Genomic DNA, 21,987 nt, shown 5'->3' with positions numbered 1-21,987 from the left:
TACCCAATAATCTTGAAAACTTGTAATAAAAACATAATCAATCTAGTTGTTTTATACTCATCTGAAGATTTTTCTTTTTTACCGTAGTCTACAACTATTACATTATAATAAAAATCATAAATATTTATTAATTAATTTACATCATTTATATATCTTTATTTCTGTTCCCTATAAATATATTTTTTATTGGGGCCGGATCGACTTTACATATGGGCCGGATCGACGTGGGGCCGGATCGACGTGGGACGGATCGACTTGGGCCGGATCGACGTGGGGCCGGATCGACCCGAAAGCCTCCATTCCCCGCGGTACTAACAAGGGACATAACTTTATTGTTTTGGAAACTTTGGTCTCACCACACGATTTGGGAGTTGATTTGTACGTGAATACTTATGGCATCTTCAAAAAGAATACTCGTTCATGTTCAGAGAAAAGGAATAGACAACAAACCATGTATTGCCAGATTCACACAGGTTTAATGATTATCTCAATTTACAAATAATGAAATATATACATTTTTTTGTAGATTAGGCCAAATAAAAATATATGTGTGGTTCCAGTAACCCTACCGTCCCTAATTTTTCAGCTTAAAAATAGCCTACCCTAAAGATTTTATTGTCATTTTTCATTAAGCACTGTTAAAGTCAGAATGTTGCTCCCATAGACTCAATGTAAACAAAAACATAAAATAAAAAAAAATCCCTACCTACATGTACATGTACACTGTACCTACCCTAACTTTTTTTCAGATGTATCTGGAACCACACATACTTTTTTGTTTGGCCTTAGTTGACTGCACAAGCACTTGTTTTGATCAGAGACATATATATACACATGTGTATATATGTCTCTGTTTTGATAGATAATATATAACCCAAATTAAATGTGTAACAGATTTAAGTTATTACCCGAGCATGTAACCATTTCACCAGTATGTAACTTCAGTGGAGGCCACACAACAAGGTTATTCATATCGGGTACACAATGCCACAGTGTATGTCCTAGGATCCCTAATAACACAATACAAATCCTTGGTATGCCTTATACAGTTATGTTGTTTCATGTTACATGTATATATAGTAAACCCTCTCCTTGTGGAAATACAGAGGAAGGAGCCTTTACCATTGCAGGAAACGAATGTTTGTGGTTACTGCAATAAAACAACACATAAACTTAAGAAACATGTAGATGGTTTCAGTGCATGTATGTCATGTTTTTATCATTACCATTAATCTGCAAAATCCGTTAAAATAATATGTTTGATTAATGGCAATCAAAAAATATGCAAAGCAGATACATGTACATCAGTGTTCTAGCTATAAAGTTTGAACAGGGCGCAGCTCCCACCCTTTTTTTTTTTATTGACGCCCGTGCCTTTTTCTGCCATCCCTCTGGCGCCCTGCCGTTTTAATCGTGGAAAATCAGCAATTTCTGCCTTTGAAATAGCGGTAAAGGAGAAGGTTCATAAAGGGTTAAAATTGGCCCTGATTTTTTTTATGTTTTTTAAATCGGGTAAAAAAATTACAAATTTCACATAGAAATACTTGTGATAATACTAGTAAGACACAAAAATTTCTTCTGGCACTTTCCTTTATAATTTATGGAGCTGTGACCCCTTAAATAAACATAATTTATATTAAAATGTCAATTTTGGTACTTTTCCCCCATGATTTTAATTGTTTTTGGCATAATTAACCTTGGCCGCCATCTACGATCCAAATTTTTTTTATATTGATGAAATCTATATCAAAATTAGAATCTTTAGGTTACAACACATTTTGGATCATAGGTGGCAGCCAATTTGTTTCTAAAGCTTTTAGGTCTGAAAAATGCACAAAATCATCATATTTTGACAAAATGTCCAAAATGGGCATAGTTTGGAGAATATTTTGTACTCTTATGAAAAGAACTGATGTATTTAGCATTTAGACTTTTAAAATAGACCCATTTAAGAACCAAATTGAGACCTTTTTGGTGTTTTATGATAAAATTGATATTTTAGGCCATTTTGTGCCATAAGTGAACCTTGTCCTTTGTAATTCTTCCATGAACAAGAAGTTCAGCTACCTTTGCAAACTGTCAAATTAAGTAACCCATTAAGTGCATGGCTTCTGACAGCTTTGGTGTCAAACACATTGTAAATTAACTTAGCTTTAGGTCATACATAATCAGGGCCCTAACTCCATTGAGGCAAATGCCTCATGTTAGAAATTTGAAAAAAATGACTGAAACAAAAAATTATCTTAATATCAAATTATATTCTCGGAAAGTGTCTAGCAAGAAGCTTTTAGTTTTCAAAGTTGATAGTCTATTGTTTGTACTTCTATGTCCCGGGTTTGTCTTTTGTTCATTTATTGTCCTACTTTATGACTATAGTCTGAGTGTTGATTTTCATTTGTAAACGTGTGGTTTTGCAATGTCAGTGTCTTCCCTGGAAAAGTTCTCATGCATGTAGGGTACATGGTTAACTTGCAACGCGGCGCGCATTATGTTGTATGCCCACTGATGTCCAGATATTGTGCGAGAGAATATTTTAAGAATAGGCGATGCTACAAGACACAGAAAAAAATAGTCGTTTTTGAATGGAGAATTGAACTTGATATCATGCATGCAAAGAATACAAAACTGGCTTTTTTTTTTGTAGATAAAACTAGATAGATGACATGGTTTAAATTAAAGTAAGGTCACCAATTTCCCTATATCAAATAATTTGAAAAAAAAACAATAATGTATTGCTATATGACCTTTAACATTGAAGGGTTAAACTTGCATTCAGTCATGTTCAGACCCTTTAACAGAAAATAAAGAAATATGGAGTAAATGTGCACGAAACCTAATCACACACAAAGTCCATGCATAGAAAAATTATTAATGTTCAATGGTCAAAGTTGCTGGAGGGTTCTTCAACAATAAAAGAATCTTTAATACCAAGATGGTCCCTAGTGTCGACTTAAGCAGTACTAGTACTTAAAGTATAACACTGCACTGTCACTATATTTAAATCTAGTCATAAAAAAATCACCAAAGTCTAAGCACAATACAAGACGAGAACAGACAGACAGACTTATCCTACATATCAGTCTTTTAATGTTGTCCGTGAAACGTAAAAGTCTTAAATTATAATAAATCTATGTTTTTTACTTTGAGACCAGAATTTTGTGGAGAAAAAATAGCTAAAAATTAATTGTGTTTCAATGTCAGAAAGAGTCTGGGAAACGCTCAGAATGCATGATTTTGCGTTATTTTTCCCACACCCCTCGCCAAAATTTGTTCCCCTCACTCTGCTCAGCAAATATATTTTGCCTCACTATTAGGAGAGGCTAATTACAGCCCTGATAATTTGTGTATATCAACAAAATGAGTTACTTCCCCTTATTTATCACCTGTTCACAATATATTTTATATTCCTTAAATTTATGTTTCTTTTCGTAAAAGGATTAAATATAAATTTTTTTCACTTCAATACACTTCAAAACTAAATATTTAAAAAATTATATTTTGCATCTTTACTTCCATTAACTGATCTATAACGTGCAATGAAGTATAAAAAAATCACAATATCTGTTTACATACTTGGTGAGACTGATATTGTAACAGTAACTATATAATATGAAGGAAACAGCTTCCTAAAAGGGTCTCAGCATCATGACTATATATTTATGATGTCAACCATATAAAATTGTGCCAAAAGTATGGAAATATATTACTCCATTTTAACTGAAACTTAAATTTACAAGAATCACTGAATGCATAATAAAAGTTATGTGCTAATTGTAACATAAATTGGAATTTTTCCTTTGATGTTTTAATGAAATAATTTGCTTAAAAACTGTGGTGAGGGAAAACCATGGTATATTATATGCAAATTGATGTTGTACCATACTTTGCTAATTAAATATGCAACTCAACTAGAATCCAAAGGAAAGAAGGCGGAGCTTAGCTATGGTACAACATACTCATTTTCATGTTATTCCATGGCTGAAGCTCCACTTTTTTTAAAAAAAAATACTTCTGAAATATTTAGGAAACTGAAAAATGTATTAAAAGGTCAAGATCTTCATTTGTTTTCATTTTATAACATAAAGAAATAAATTATGTGTACCACATCTTAAGAAACCTTTTTCAAACTATATAGGATTGTTACGAGTTCCCTTAATTTTGGAACAAAATACTGAATGTTTCTTCTTTCAGTTTTGAAAAAAATTAAATGTAATACTATCATTTCTTTTGCGAAAATTAAATGCAATTAAATTACGATTCAAAAAGGGGGGGGGGATTGAAAAAAGAAATAAATATCGGCTACAAAAATCTGTGAAAAAAACATCTGTAAATTATGTCTGAAAGATAAATGATTAATTAAGGATTAACACGATCTTTAAAATAAAATGGAAAAAAAAATATAAATATGAATATATAAAAGGTATTAAGTAAGGTCTATAATTTACTTGATAAATTACAATAATCATCTGTAATAAATCAACAATTTAGATCAGTTCACTTTTTTTTTTATCAGAAATTGGTTTGAAACAGTTTCAAAATTTTAAAACTTTTAATTATAACCAATATATAAGAAAGAAGATGTGGTATGATTGCATATGAGACAACTATCCACAAAAGACCAAAATGACACAGACATTAACAACTAAAGGTCACCGTACGGCCAATTATAACCAACCATTTTTTATTAATTTATTCCCCCTCAATCATTATGTCTATTTTAGTCATTTGAATTTTTATAATATGTGAATATATATTTTTGCTATCAAGAAAAATCTGCATTTCAATAAAATAAGTTTCTTAATTTGTTTAAGTTGAAAAAGTACATTTTCAATGCCCTGTGCTGAAAAAAAACTTTATAAATTGATCAAAAGGCACTCTATAACTTTTAATCTTCAATGTCATATAACCTATGTTTCAACTAACAAAATGCCCCAAAACAACATTTTAAGATTATTTTTGTTGACACTTAAAGTTCTTAGCTGTTGGTCTAGAACTTATGTCTTAATACAAGAAATTGGTAACATTTACTAGAACAATTTTTGATATGCAATTTTTTTTTTTAAACATTGACCTATAATGGTTTATATTGTTATGCGTTTACTTTTCTACATTGGTTAGAGGTATAGGGGGAGGGTTGAGATCTCACAAACATGTTTAACCCCGCCGCATTTTTGCGCCTGTCCCAAGTCAGGAGCCTCTGGCCTTTGTTAGTCTTGTATTATTTTAATTTTAGTTTCTTGTGTACAATTTGGAAATTAGTATGGCGTTCATTATCACTGGACTTAGTATATATTTGTTTAGGGGCCAGCTGAAGGACGCCTCCGGGTGCGGGAATTTCTCGCTACATTAAAGACCTGTTGGTGACCATCTGCTGTTGTTTTTATCTGGTCGGGTTGTTGTCTCGACACATTCCCCATTTTCATTCTCAATTTTATTTTTTTTATACTTTATTTAAATATTTGGATGGAGAGTTGTCTCATTGGCACTCACACCACATCTTCCTATATCTATATGTTCAAAACAGGCAACATTATTTGGATACCGGTAGAAATAAACTGCTGTTTAAATGAAATTGTGCAAATTCAGAGACCCATATTATTTAATTTGAGCTTATTTTATCTTCATACTGGAAAAACACTTTTATTCCTGCTTGAGACCTGCTGTTCATACAATTTTCACTAATTCTGTTTTATTATTGCTCTGTTGTCCCCACCATACCTTAATTTGAAATTATTGAAACTTAACTCTTCCAATCTTTCCACAGGTGCTATCCAGCACTTAGATTTTCAGTGACCTGAATTAATGTGTAAAATTGACCTTTTTTCAAAGACATTTATGCGTAAAATTGCCTTTTTTCTGACTAGCACCCTACCTTTTTCAAATCCCAGCCAGAACACTGTGTAAAAGAGGGACGAAAGATACCAAAGGGACAGTCAAACTCATAAATCTAAAACAAACTGACAACGCCATGGCTAAAAATGAAAAAGACAAACAGAAAAACAATAGTACACATGACACAACATAGAAAACTAAAGAATAAACAACACGAACCCCACCAAAAACTAGGGGTGATCTCAGGTGCTCCGGAAGGGTAAACAGATCCTGCTCCACATATGGCACCCGTCGTGTTGCTTATGTGATTACAAATCCGGTAAATAGTCTAATTCGGTAGGTCACATTCATGAAAGGGAAGGGGATTGTAGTTACGACATAAGGAACATATCCGATATCATTTGTGTAACATGTACATTGAAATAAAAAAAATATTAAAAAGAAAGCTTTATCTTCATGATCTTGGTATACAAAAACCAGGATGTAAAGTTATATGGTGTATTGAGCTTTTAAAGAACAAAATAAATATTGATATATAATATGTGTTGTTGTTGTTGTAGTGCATAGTTGATTACTTTGAAACTGACAAAACCAAGCTGACCACTCTTCTGTGTCCACTTTTGGTCAACAATCAACTTATAATTACAGACAAATCAGATACTGTCCAACCGGTTAAAATACAGGTAATAAGACTTTAGCATTACATTAAAAGGCAAACTCCTTTACTTTTGGAAACTATCCAACAACTCATAATTAAAAGAGACAAAAGATACCAAAAGGACAATCTTTTGTATAGCAAAATCTACATTCTAGAAAAACTACATAAAAAATGAAAGACTGAGGTACATTTTACAACAACTCCACTAAAACTAAGGGTGATCAGTTATTAATTCACATGTGGCTAAGGTCATATTGCTTCTTGCAATGATGAATTCAATGACATGTCTCAATCAGGGATGTCTCAATCAGTGAAGATATAAGGAGATTGTGTCTAGGAAATTTAAAAACGGTATAATATATCTGTGGTCATTTGGACACAGCTGATATTCCATAAAGCTCATGTTTAGTGCCACATTTCTTAATGACATACATGTAAGAATAACAATATGAAAATTAACTTGATACCAAATTTTCTATTTTACAGCATCCTTCATTTTGTCCCATCAGAAATTTGTCTCCTTTAGAGGAAAGCAGACTGCCAGATGATACAAAACAGAGAGGAATTGATGTTGGTGCAGCAGTAATCTTAGAGTCAGCTGATGGTCAAATTCTATTGACTCGTAGATCTAAGGCACTGCGAACATTTCCAGGTGTATGGGTTCCTCCAGGTAATGAATTTACGGTAGATCAAAACAAACAAAAAAATTTTAAAAATAAAACACATTTATAGATATAAGAAGATATGGTATTAGTGCCAATGAGACAACTCTCCATCCAAGTCACAATTTGTAAAATTGTAAAAGTAAACCATTTTTAGGCCTTATATAGCTGACTATGTGGTATGGGCTTTGCCCATTGTTGAAGGTGGTACATTGACCTCTTGCTGTTAAATTCTGTATCATTTTGGTCTCTTGTGGAGAGTTGTCTCATTGGCAATCATACCCCATTTTTTTTTTACATTATAGGTCACAGTACTGTCTTCAACATGGAACCATGGCTCACACAGGACAGCACACATGTATGCCATATAGATGTTTTTACACTTGTATGTAAACTTGTCCAGCATTGTCTTGTCTCAACTTGTATGAAGATCCTGTCTTTCAAAAGCACACCTCTGAGTAAAGATAATGGTGTATTTAACACCCACTTAAAAAATATTACCCTATTTATATTCACACATATCACAATTTCAAAAATTTGACCAACGTCATAACTGAAAATTGGTTGTTGCTTGAGGTCATATGGTTACGCATTGTTTTAGAAACAGATCTAAGGTCATTCAAATTCAGCTAAATAGTATACCCAAAAATACAATATTTTCCTACTGACAGGCATATTATAATTTTTGACATGTTAGAAATACAAATCTTGGAAATTGGCTAGATTTATGATTCAATAAGATAAATAAGATATTTTTATTAACCAATCATGGTGCCCAAAATTTGAGCTATATTTTATACAATCAAATGAATTACAAAATAAAGCACAGAAAATGATTAGAATGATTAAAGTACATTTAAACAAAAAAAAAAACATGAATACACATTCACACTAAGTAACCTGATTATAAACCAAGTTATTGACAAAACATAAAGTTATTTTGGGTGCCACTGTGACCTGGAGAAATTACATAATTTTTATAGTTCTAGGTCTATGGGAGACAACTCCTGATCGATTTTATGATATATATAATTTTGTTTTTCTACTTTTTTTTCAAACAACAATGATGTTTTCAAATGTATTGTATTTAAAGAAGGGAAATAAAGTTTACTGAGTAGTGAAATTTGATAATTCAATGAATTTGATTAAAAACTTTGTTCTAAAATGTGTACAAAATATGAAACAACAAAGATGTGAGATAATAAGTTTTAAGAGATTGCCATCTACTGACACAAAAAATGATATCTACTTAATTTCATATTTGCAAGAATGTTTTAGTAAGCCTTTTTGCATCAATTTTATTTCAAAGAAACACCAGAATCAACAATAGGACAGGATATAAAAAGATGACATTACTGAAAAGAGTTGAACCCTGAAATCTCAAAATTTTGACTATAAACCCCTTGAATGTATAAAACAATGCAGTTTAAGAGAAATATTTTAGTTATTGCTAGGATCCTTCAATTATTCTGATGTATTAACTATGAAAATAACATTCATATAGCAACATCATAAATAGTGTTTGAGCAACAAGATCTACATTGTTTGACTAAATTCTACCCTATTTCTTTTCCAGGAGGACATATAGAAGTGAATGAAACTGTGAGTTACATTTAATTTAGTATAACATAGAAATAAAGAGAGTCGTTTATTTTTTATTTGATACATTCTTTTATAATGATTATGAAATAATGAAGTCCTTCCACTAGTCTGAAGTTTTAACTGTCTAGATTTTGTTTTTTTTACCATTGGTCTATCTTTCACCACAACATTTTCAACAATAACTGATAGTGATAACTAGACCTCTATCAATTTTGGGGTCAATTGGCCATGGTCAAGGTCATGGCAGATATTAATAGACTGAAATTTTGGCTTTATTTAAAACTCCACATGTTAGAATTATCCTTAGAATCATACAAATAACTTTTACCATATATATAAATAACTGTCTTTTGTATTGCTGTATGTAACAATTATTTACCCATTGACATTTAGGTCACTATGTCAAAGATCAAGTTTACAGTAGCAGATGATAGACAGAAATTGGGGCTGAAAGGTGTTTTTTTTTTCTTCCTTTTGAACAATAATTTATGTCTAACCTTTACAAAACTTAGAATGAGATAGACCCTATTGATTTTTAGTAAGTAGGTTAAAAATTTATAAAATTTTGGAAAAGGTTTTGATTCTGGACAATTGGTTCATTCTCATTTATCCAACTTTTTAAAAATATAGGTAGTACAGGTAAAAAAAAAGTTGGATAGATGAGATCAAAGGTAATCAAGATTAGAACAAAGGGTTTTCCAAGTAGAGTTTGGTTGAATGACAGGTGAAAAATAAGACTGAAAATTATACCGGGATTAAATTTTCTGTAGTATTATTTAGCATAGCATGTTAAAATGTGCAACTGACATTTAGTTAATGTAATGTAAATCATTTGAAAGTATTTTAAAGTTATTTAACCGTTAACTAAAATGTGAATTGGATAGAAAAATATCAGTTGTACTTTTATTCATGAAGGGATTTGTCAATGAGATGGAGCTTTTTTTGTGTATTAGATCCTCTTCGTTCATTTTTTTCTGTTCTTCTGTTCACAAGATCCAAATAGGACAAAATATAAGTTGAATACGTTTTACTACACAAAGACTGAACAGAACAAAATCTCACAAAACATATATGCATACATATATATAAAAAAAGCAAAAGCAATTCCAGAACAAAGATTATAAAATACTGGCACAGTAATATCAACCGCACACCGTGACTAAATGAATGTTCAGTAGATTCACACAACATACAATGGCATTAAAGAAATCAGACTTGGGGTAATTGTAATTGTAATCGTTAATCAGCTGTAATTGATTACAATTTTTCAAGTAATCAGTGTAATCATTAATCAGCCAAAAATCGGATTACATGTAATTTAATTTAATCAATTACTTTTCAAAATACCCTGTAATTATGATTACTTTTTGATTACATTCTGATTACAATGAAATAAATCTAAAATTGTGTTTTTTGTCATTAAATGAACATCTTTGTTATTCATATTTGATAAATTTTTAACATACTAAAATGGTTTGGTTACTTTAAGCATGTCTACTTCAGTAAAAAATAAACTGTTACAGTACTGAAAAGTCAACTAGTCAAAACATTTACTAAATTTTATCATCGGTATAAAGACATCATTCGTAAATATAGCTCAACATGCAGACTTCTAATACGTTCAGGTATTTCACATCCAATTTTTTATGGTAATATTCTTTATAAAGCACAAAGGTGTCAGTATTCACCTCAGAAACTTACAAAACCTTTGAATAGACTTATTAAGAAGGGATATAATTACGATACTGTTGTCAAGTCATTAAAGATTGCATATTTTGGCGTTAATATTGAGTCACTGATAAGGTCTTTGCATCGGAACTAAACACATTTATTCTAAAAACAGTTGTTGGCATGACACGGGTTATGTTCTTCTCATATATGTTATGATGGTATGATACTAAACCCCTAACGGGAAGGATTGTGCCTGATGTTCATATGATGAAATCATAATCTTTCAGTCAGTTTAATTGAAGTCTGGAGCTGGCATGTCAGTTAACTGCTAGTAGTCTGTTGTTATTTATGTATTATTGTCATTTTGTTTATTTTCTTTGGTTACATCTTCTGACATCAGACTCGGATTTCTCTTGAACTGAATTTTAATGTGCATATTGTTATGCGTTTACTTTACTACATTGGTTAGAGGTATAGGGGGAGGGTTGAGATCTCACAAAACATGTTTAACCCCGCCACATTTTTGCGCCTGTCCCAAGTCAGGAGCCTCTGGCCTTTGTTAGTCTTGTATTATTTTAATTTTAGTTTCTTGTGTACAATTTGGAAATTAGTATGGGGTTCATTATCACTGAACTAGTATATATTTGTTTAGGGGCCAGCTGAAGGACGCCTCCGGGTGCGGGAATTTCTCGCTACATTGAAGACCTGTTGGTGACCCTCTGCTGTTGTTTTTTATTTGGTCGGGTTGTTGTCTCTTTGACACATTCCCCATTTCCATTCTCAATTTTATCATTATCCTAAGCAGAGACATATGATACAATTATATACCTTTTATCTTGGTAAAAGATATTGTACATGCAGGTATATTCATCATTTTATAATGATCTTCATATTAATATTTGATAATAACTGTTATATATTCAAGTAATACTTTTCTTTAACCCTGAATTATAATCTTTTGTTAATTTTTGTGACTTTTGTCAACTTTGAATCGGCGTTTTACGTTTCCGCAAATTGGCATTACAATTCCGCGAAAAAAAGATGACGTTTCCGGAAAAAAAAGTTTACGTTTCCGCAAATAAATGTCTTACTTTTCCGGAAAAAAAGTAACTATTCCGGAAAAAATAAATTATTACTTTTCCGCAAATAATAAAGGAATACCTATTGATCGAAAGCAAAGCTATAATAAAAAATAAATATGTATTACGTTAAAGGTCATCATAACATTTAAGTAAAATACATCATTAAAATGTATGAAAACGTATGTTCAAAAATATCTTGATATGAGTTCATAAGTTAGTTCTGGCAGAATATTTGTAGCCAACACGTCGTACAAAGTCCATAGAAGCACATTCACCGTTTACAAGTTTTGTATTTTGTCTAGGAAGGAAGTCCATATTATCCTTTTCATATTTCCGAACAGGTGCTTTTACAGTTAGAGTTCTCATCTTTATGTAAGGTGTTGTCTTCAATTTCAATAACACATCGATAAAGACAAATTAGTTAGGATGGCTAGCGTAAAACTGCTCGTTCAGAAATCTCAATTGCCATCTATATAAAATTCCAATATATAATCGGCAGACCTCGTGCACTTATCGTCAGATAGAGCATCGGCAATTATTTCAACAAGCATTCTTCAATCACGTCAGTTTCAGGTAAGCCAAACCAAAGATTTCTCAATGAAGTTTAACTCATGCTTACCCGAGTCAACTAGTTATATCTAGTAAATTGTAGCTATACTGACATCAGAACATTTTCTTTATTAAAAAGAAAAAAGAAATAATTTATCATATATGTACATTCAAATCTTTATATTTTACCAGGTAAATTTGCGGAAAAGTAATAAATACAAATTGCGGAAACGTATACTTTAAATTTGCGGAAACGTGGTATTGGGACTTTGAAAAATTAGCGGAAATGCAATACGCCCCTTTGAATTGACAGGAAGGAGACTAATTAAGGTTTGTTTTTATTGCAATTACCAATTGAGTATAGCTGTAGGGAAATATATATGATAAAAGATAAATCAGACAGGAAAATTTATCTAATTAGCACAAACTAAATTAAAAGTTGGACAAATATGTTGTTTAGAATTTTAAAAAATTGGACTGGACATGTAAAATGCAATGATTTTTAGTACTTGCATATTGTTTACAATTTGGTTAAACATTTCTATTAAAACATAGTTTTAACCGGTAACTTTATTTCATCCATATTTAAACTTCCATAAACTGCAACTTGGAATACATATAAATTATGAAAGAGGTCAGAAGACAAACAAAAAACTCTTATGATATATCTTTATTAAATTTAATTCAAAATAATTCAGAGATCATTGGTGATAAAGTGTAATGTATATATATATATGTGTAGTTAAATTTGGTGTTTATTTAAATAGATGAAGTTTAATTTGAAGTTATCATTTAATAATTGAACCAAATAAAATACTTTCTCAAAAATGCTATAGTTATATTGAACGTTTATCATTCACATCATTCAAAATGTTTTGTTTTTAAATTCATTGTAATCAGATGTAATCATGATTACTTTGCCAATGTAATCATTAATTTAATCAGATACTTTCAAAAATGATGTAATCATTAATTTAATTTAATCGTACAAATGACAAAGTAATTGTAATTTAATCAATTACATTGAAAGTAATCGGACCCATCTCTGAAAGAAATGTCCACTATAGATACACACATCATAAATTTTTTTTTATTAAAAGGTTAACAAACGTAGCACAGAAATATTCATAGCACCCTAAAGGAATGTTCATTTGATCTTCATCAGAGTTTAAGTAGGTGGGATACTGCATCAGTGTAGTCATTTACGTTGATCTGTCCTTGCGTAGTCTCTCCTTAAGTTGGGTAAGTCTGTTGTCTATGTTGCGGTACTTTAACTTGCGAGTCTTGCGTTTCCCCCCTGCAGCGTACTGGATGAGTCGAATTTCTGTGACAGCCTGTGTATTCCTAAGCTTCTGCATGATGAGGAATAGGTTAGGATGAGCCTTGTTTAACTGGTTGTTGAGTTTGTGGTGCCAGCCTTCCAAATGATTTGTTGTCCTTGGTCCTACGGTAGAGAAGTGGTTCCATCGTTCTGGTTCTCTTTCAACCCACTGTTCTGTGACGTAGTCATTAAAGCTGGTTACGTGTGCATCTTCGGTCTGATAGTTATTCAGTGCGTAGAACCCTACTTCTTCAACTTGGCGAGGAGGAACCAAAGGAAGTGCTGATGCTCGTCGTACGTGTTGATGAAGTAATGGATCGTTTTTATATTCTTCGGTCATACCAAGAGTCTGTACCTTTTTCCAGATGCGCTGGCAGAAGTGGAATAAACAGCCTTTGATACTGGCAGTAGGAAAGACTGTTTCTGCTGCATTACAGGCTGCTGATTCAAAGTCCGTGAATATTCTGATTGGGTTGATTGGTGTGTTGTTGTCTGCTCCACTTGCTTTAAGAATTGCAAACAAACGTTGGTAGGTAGTCTGACATTTATCAGGCAGGAAAGCAAATATTAATGGGTACATCTCTTCTTCAATGAGTGCATGTATTGTGTAAAGCTGCTTAAAAAGTACTGGACTAGCGTAAAAAGTTCCATCAGCAAATATAGTATTGGCTTGGCTGAGGTGTCGAAGGTTGTCTGAAGTACCAAAAACTAGTATTTTGTTGATGTCACTATCCTCTGAAAGTACAAAGTTTTGTCCTGAAAATATAAAAAATAAAATAATTATTACAAATAATTAAAGCAACAAAATCATGAATATCAATATCTATAAATAATCATTATCAATATTTATCTAGTTATTTTCATATCTTATGTTGTACTTTTGTTGCATATTTTATCATAAAAAATCAAATTCTATTTTATTCATAGGAAAAACATAAAATGAACGAAAAGTCTTGGTTTTAAAAGCTTTTCAGAGCTTATGTTTGAAATTATGTTGCTTATACCGACTTTAAATAAAGCTATGTCTTATATGTTATGTCTGGATGTAGAGTTACAAAAACAATGTATCTCATTGGCAATCATACAACATCTTATTTGTATATTAATATTTGATCATTACCTGTTGAAGTTTCTCTCCATTCTCCTTGTAAGTCAATGTCTTGTCTGGTGGCGGGCTGCCTAGGTAGTTCAGTATTGCGTTGACGATATAGTGAGGATTTACAGGCTGTAAAGGTTGGTATCTTTTCTACAATCTGCCTGATGTCTTCGTCCCATTCCCTGCACTGGAACTGTATTATTTCACTGTCATAGAGTGTTGGTAAAGGGTCTAGGCAGGAGCGTGCTTTCTCTGATAAGTGTGACAGGAATTGCTTGGCTTTGATATCAGCATGTGATGGTGGATGGTTGTGGTCTCTTGGAAATCTGGTAACTAGATTATCTGTGGTGTTGACAGTGCCAGCGCAGTCCATTTCTGTACATTTCCAGTATACAAGTTCTCCATCTCTTCCCTGTTTTCTGGTCTTAACACAATCTGTAGCCTGCAACTGCTAGGTAGTGACCTCTGGCATGAGGAATTAGTTGAACTCTTACTTGTGCATTTGCCATTTGTGCAATAATGAAATTTCGGATTAAATGATATACTAGCCATGAGCTTAACTAAGAAATATTCTTTATAAGAATATCTAGTTCATTCATTCATTCATTCATTCATTCATTCACATGTTTTGGAAAGATTGCTGAGTACTGTTACATAGTTTTAATTTTTAACACTTGGAGATATGTGATTGGGTTGTGAAAAATGTTTAGATTTTTGCATTGATGAGCAAATATGCTGAACTAAAACAATGATTAATTTGGTAATCACTTTGAATCAGCACCACAAATAAAAGTTAACAGGTCTAAAAAAGTAATAAACACATCATATTTACTCAATAAAATGTTAATATAAAATTATTATTGATTTGTGGGTTTCTTCTGTATAAAAGATGAAACATTTATTCATTATTCAAATATACTGATTTTATATGAAATATACTAAATTTTATTCAAAATATACTTAATTTTATTCAAAATATACTAAATTTTATTCAAAAATAAAATATAACAAGTTTACTATAGCCTATTTATGTATATATTTTTTTAAATAATATAAAAACATACAGAAACAAATTGGCAGCAGTTCTTTTGCGCCAATTACTGTTTTTCAGGGGTATCATTTGCGCCAAATTTTATTTTCCAAATGTATCAATTGCGCCAATTTTCGAAACTCATATGCGCCAATTTATCTGTACACATAGCTATCATAAATAATAATGATTGTATATATTTATTCTTTTTTTTTTTGGCTCAAAAAGTATCATATATTCGGCGATATTTCACCATGAAGATGAGCATCTGGAGAGAAATGACTTAAAATGCACTAGACCGTCAATGTAAAGATAGAGAATAAAACTTATTGCTTTGCTGAATATTTAATAAAGATATACTAATGGAGAAGAAAATAAAAGCTTTTGCTGATTATATTTTAGCCACATATGTTGATGACACAGTGCTTTGTTCCCACCATGCGTACGGGCTCTATTATTATTAGAATTATTATGAACTGTTTTATGCATTTCAACCTTCAAAGTTTGTGTTTTTGGGCAATAAAGTGAAGTTACAAGCTACTACATACATTAAATTGGGAAGTACCCATGCAGCAGCAGTAAGAAGAATATATGTTTCAGAAAAAGAACATTTGCAGTGTAAACTGCCGGTTCAAAGTCCGAATAAAGGAGTAGGGAAGTAATTTTTCTTCTAATTGGCGCAATCGTATGTTTTGATTTTGGCGCAAATGATACCATGTAATTTTAAAACATGTGGCGCAAACATAGCAATGACGAAAAAAAGTTGTGGCGCAAAAGGACGCATTTTTGGCGCAAACGGATCTCTCCCAACAAATTTACTGTCAAATTTTAGAAAAAACACCTTATAATTACTAAACAAACAACTCAATAATTAACAAAAATAAAAGTTGGCTAAATGAGAATGCCTTATTTTAAAAAGTTGGATAAATGAGAAGACACCGGACAATTTATGCTATAAATTCGATCTTTAACTATAGCTATCTTTGGTTGATACAATGTATAAACGCACCTTTGGTGTGATAACCCATATCGATTTTCAGGTCAACAGAAAAGGTTTACATAGCTGCCATATCATAAATAGGCTGAAATATGGTACAAGAGAATTATTTTCCACCATTTGATGTAAATTGTTGACAAACTTTACAGTATTCATTGTAGCACACAGAAGTTTTTATTTATCAATAGAAATATTTTTTAACTGTTCTAAAAATGATAACAAATAAGCTCAAACTTTCAGTGTTAGTCTTGGGCTTACCATGGTTTGTTTTTAAGACGACAACAAGACTTTCAGATCAAATTTATTTATTTATAGTGTGTTAATTTACGTTGTTTGATTGAGTTAAGCCTTCCAATTGATATTTTATCATGTGGTTTTCTATGTTGTGATGTTATGCTATTGTTTCAGAAAAAGGAAAAAGGTTTGATACCATTAAAATGTTTAATCCAGCTGCAAATGTTTGCACCTGTCCTAAGTCAGGAATCTGATGTACAGTAGTTGTCGTTTGTTTATGTAATTTATACGTGTTTCTCGTTTTTTATATAGATTAGACCGTTGGTTTTCCCGTTTGAATGGTTTTACACTAGTAATTTTGGGGCCCTTTATAGCTTTTTGTTCGGTGTGAACCAAGGCTCCATGTTGAAGGCCGTACATTAACCTATAATGGTTTACTTTTATAAATTGTTATTTGGATGGAGAGTTGTCTCATTGGCACTCATACCACATCTTCTTATATCTATTAAATTTTTAACCAAAGCTCCAATATTACTGTAAGGTCAGAACTTCAGAAACCACTAAGAATAATGTATTTGGTGTTTCATAATAAATTTTGTACTTCCAAGAACTTTTTAGCCCTAAAAAGAAAATAAAACTCTTTTTTTTTATTTAATGTTTTCCTATGTCTGTCAAAAGTCTACTTTAAAAAAAAACAAACTATGCATACAAATTGTGTTGTTATTTTGATTATAATTTCTACATAGCTTTGTTTAAAAAGCAAAATGAGCATTACACAGATAAATGCATTTTTCCTTTTTCTGTTTTTACAGTTGATAGAAGCAGGCTTAAGAGAACTAGAAGAAGAAACAGGCTTACATATTTTACCAGCACAATGTATAGATCAACAAGTAGATATTCTGGCTTTATGGGAGGTATGTAAAAAGTTATACTGTCTTCAAAACTCATTATGGTTATGGTAGATGGAGGGTCTCAATTGAAAAGGTAGAATTTGTTCACACTTGAAATTACACAAAATGAAATGATGCTTTCTTTCAAGCTAAAACTTGTGCTAAATGGTCTGATTTTGTAAATGGGTTATAGATGGAAAAAGCGTTTTTTTTTATCAATAGATTGAACACTAAACAGTCTAATTTAAAAAAAAAATAAAACAAAAGAAGATAGCCTTTATAAGGTGCTTTTAGAATATAAAAATAAGAGTTTGATTTTATTTAGAAACAAAATATGCAAAGTTTTTAAACTCAACTATCTGAGTTGTCTCTCTTATTTTAAAATTTTTCATAGTATAAAATTAGAAAAAAAGATAAGTTTTATATTAGTTGTAACTAGAATGACAGAATTGATTAAGATTGATTTAGGATGGTTTAAGATGTATTAATGTCCCCAGTAATCTGTTGTGATGTGATTATTGCAATGATGTTTACAGTCTGATTTAAATCAAACCTCTCATTGCTACCATTTTTGGGTGAAGATTGCATGAAATGTAGTCAAAACTCTATGGTACTTATTTGATATCTATACACATGTACTTCTTTTGATAATTTAAAGAAAAAAGTGCATTGGATTATAAATATAAGGAAACAGCATAATTTTAATGTATCAAAATTTCATTCACTAAAACTGATGTGTAAATAGTTATCAGGCTTATGATTTAATACGCCAGATCCAGATTTCGTCCACATAAGACTCATAAGTGATGCTCAAATCAGAAAAGTTATAAAGCCAAACAAGTACAAAGTTGAAGAGCAATGAGAACCCAAAATTCCAAAAAAACAGAAGTAAGAAATTGTGTACCTTATTTCAATCTAAATTAATGATATGTTTTATTTTTGATATTTATGTGATTGAATTACTATACTTGTGCAGAAAACATTTTTTGATTGAAAATTGTATAAGTAAAACATGGTATATGAATTTGTTAATAAAAAAAAGGTTTATCAACAAAATATACAACCCTGAACAAAGGAAGATAACTCAACTCAATCTTTTGAATTGCCTAACAAAATACAATTTAATGTTTTGTTTAAAGTTCACAAAATTGCAAAATGAAGGCAATCTTTACCCATTAGTGCTCACAAGCACCTTGATTTTATATGTCGCTTATGTAGATACAGGATAGTTATGATTTAAGTAAGTTAAGATGGAATTAAATTATTGTCCTACAGCTCAATTGTTCAAGGGCTTCAAGTATTTGGATAGTATTACATCTTCCATCCTTAAAAATAATATCTTAATTTTATAATAGATACCAACATAATACAGGACTAAGACCCATCAATTTTTAAAAGGGGGTCAAACCATATGTCCCTAATCAAGAACATTGATTGTCATAATTAGAGGGAGTTCCTACCTGGATCTGCCAATGTAAGAAAAATTTTTTTTTACACTTACTGTATACAGCACTTTGAGGTAAATTTCGCATGATCAGCTATGGAACAGATTGATTTTAAACAAGTTTGAAACTATTGTAATATATTTTTTACTATTAAAATCAAAAACACAAAATAAAGAATAAGGAAAGTTGTCCTTATTTCTTATAGTGCCTTAGGGCATAAAAAATAAACATATGGTTGTTAATACGATTAGCTTTTCATTCTTTTTATATCCTAAATAGTGGACAACTAGTGTTTTACTAAACCACAAAATCTGTTTTGTAGTCAGTATTCCCAACAAAGTTAACCCTGGGACAGCCAAAAAGACATCATATTGTCCTATACCTCCATGCTAAGTTGATTTCAAATCTGACATCAGAAAAACTCAATCAGCAAATAAAATTATGTCCAAAAGAAGTAGGTGCTTGTGTATGGTTGGATGTACCACTTGTGGAGGCAATAGTATCAGCATGTGAGGAAACAGCTAAAAACCCAGCAGTAGGATCTCATATAACTACAGAAATCAAGTAAGTTTACTAATTTGAAAATATCTTTTTGCATATAGAGTTTGGTCAAATCTCACAACATGCAAATTTATAATGTTAAATTCTCTCTTATTGTTAGTAATAGGATAACTATATTTGATAGGTACGTATCTTGGAAGGTCCTCATGCCCATCAGACAGTTTTGACTTGACCATGACCTCATTTCATAGATCAGTAAACAAGATTAAGTTTTGGTCAAGACCATATCTCAGTTACTATAAGCAATAGGTGTAGTTTATTTGGTGTATGGAAGGACTGTAAGGTGTACATGTCCAACTGGCAGGTGTCATCTGACCTTGACATCATTTTCATGGTTCAGTGGTTATAGTTAAGTTATTGTGTTTTGGTCTGTTTTTCCTATACTGTATGCAATAGGTCTACTATATTTGGTGTATGGAATGATTGTAAGGTGTTTATGTCTAGCTGGTAGGTTTCATCTAATCTTGACCTCATTTTCATGGTTCAGTGGTTTTAGTTAAGTTTTTGTGTTTTGGTCTGTTTTTCTTATACTGTATGCAATAGGTCAACTATATTTGGTGCATGGAAATATTTTATGATCTATATGTCAGTCGTGCTGGTTTCATTTGACCTTGACCTCATTTTCAAGATTCATTGCACACTGTTAAGTTTTTGTGTTTTTGTCTGTTTTTCTCAAACTATAAGCAATAGGTCAACTATATTTGTTATATGGAAGAATTGTTAGCTGTACATCCCTGCCTGGCAATTGGTTTATCTGACCTTGACCTCATTTTCATGGTTTATTGGTCAATGTTTAGTTTCCTTGTTAAATGTTAAGTTTATGTGACACTTCTAATAAAGCTTTATATTTTATAATAGGACTATCAACATATCAATGATTATTAAAGAAGGCAGACATTTCATGTGTGCCCTCTCGTTTCATATTTTTCATGTCTGAGCCTTTTATAGCAGACAATAGGGTATGAGTTTTTCTCATTGTTGAATGCCAAACAGTTGCCTGTAATTGCTAACATCCACTTCATTTGAACTTTTGTCGATAAGTAAATATGAATATGTTTGTTAAAAGCTGTTTTAGGCATCCCCAGCATAAGTGTAGAAAATGCAATCTGAGGAATACTTCATATGCCATTAAAACTAGGTGAAATGCTTTTGTTTATAAGTTGGTTCACATACAAACATAATTGATTGTTATGAATAAAAAAAGAAAAGCCATATCAGCATTCTGCTCTACCTTGCATTTAGATCAAAATATATCAAATGAAATTTATATATAAGTTTTATTTTTCAGAGGTTTCATTATAAATGAAAAAGAGAAGCAAGAGGAGGCAATGCTACCTACACTGCCACTTATGACAGTTGCTGGTGACTTTTCAGATTCAGAGAGGGTCAGCACAGGGACCAAGTTTGCACTAGAAGAATGGCTTTCTATAAGGAAATTATAATGGTAATTATACAAAATGTATTTTGCAAAGATGTTAATGTGTGTAAAATATCTTTTTGTGATATATATATATATTTTCTGACCAAAAAATATGTGTGAAATGGCTATTTAAGGTCGTCAAATTTAAAATTTTGTCATGTTAATAATGATATCATAGTTACATCAACATTGACCACTCTGGTCTTATAATAAGTGTCCAGATTGTATTAACCTATCCATTTATCAATAAAATAAACATAATTTTGATAATCTGTTTATTGCTATTTTACCTATGACGACGTAGTCAAATTTTTTGTCAATTTCATTAGCAATGCCACATGTCTCTTTAATTTCTAGCAATAATTTTCCATCTCAAGCGAGTAGCATGATATGAAAAATTATCACATAAAAAGATCAAAGGAAAAATGCACAAAATAACGATAAATTTGATAACCATCACTTTTTTGCAGTCATGGGCAAAAATGCTGGCAAATTTTGTGGAGGAATAGGATTGCACCTGACATTCACAATCTTATTTTTGAATGCTTGATCATTTGTCAAGGTATATGTGGTGTTTTTCACCATTGTAAAAATAGCAGAAAACAATCTGAATAAATCTGTTCTGAAATATGCAAATTTTAACCAAGGAATGTAATTTGTAAGACTTATTATAGAAATGAAGAAAATATTCTGTACTCATGTGACAGTCTTTTTGCCTCTGTTCCAACTCTGGAAACTGTAACTCATTGGTTGTTGTTCATTACTGTTGTATCTGTTATTAATTTATTATTTTGTCTTAAATTCGGCTTGTGTTTTTTTCAAGTTTGAATTGTTTCACATTTTGTCATGTCAGGCGGTCCAGGCCTTTAGAGGGGGGGGGGGCCTTTTCTGGGGAAATTTTTGTTGATTATATAGGGAATCATTGAAGTATGACCAG

General features: G+C 31.4%; 1 protein-coding gene across 2 annotated transcripts in view; it reads left to right on the top strand.

Moving 5' to 3' along the window:
* Positions 1-317: 317 nt before the first annotated feature.
* Positions 318-21,987, top strand: part of LOC143072520 (m7GpppN-mRNA hydrolase NUDT17-like) — a 44,865-nt gene continuing 23,195 nt past the window's right edge. For both annotated transcript variants that reach the window (XM_076247488.1, XM_076247489.1), the window contains exons 1-7: positions 318-473; positions 6,393-6,515; positions 6,977-7,160; positions 8,729-8,754; positions 17,547-17,648; positions 19,392-19,633; positions 20,919-21,074. In XM_076247488.1, coding sequence (XP_076103603.1) covers positions 393-473; positions 6,393-6,515; positions 6,977-7,160; positions 8,729-8,754; positions 17,547-17,648; positions 19,392-19,633; positions 20,919-21,072 — 912 coding nt within the window. In that variant the 5' untranslated portion in view covers positions 318-392 and the 3' untranslated portion in view covers positions 21,073-21,074. The remainder of the gene's footprint in view (positions 474-6,392; positions 6,516-6,976; positions 7,161-8,728; positions 8,755-17,546; positions 17,649-19,391; positions 19,634-20,918; positions 21,075-21,987) is intronic.

The sequence above is a fragment of the Mytilus galloprovincialis genome, chromosome 4 (genome assembly GCF_965363235.1).
Source record: "Mytilus galloprovincialis chromosome 4, xbMytGall1.hap1.1, whole genome shotgun sequence".
Lineage (NCBI taxonomy): Eukaryota > Metazoa > Mollusca > Bivalvia > Mytilida > Mytilidae > Mytilus > Mytilus galloprovincialis.
This window is presented reverse-complemented; position numbering and strand designations above follow the sequence as displayed.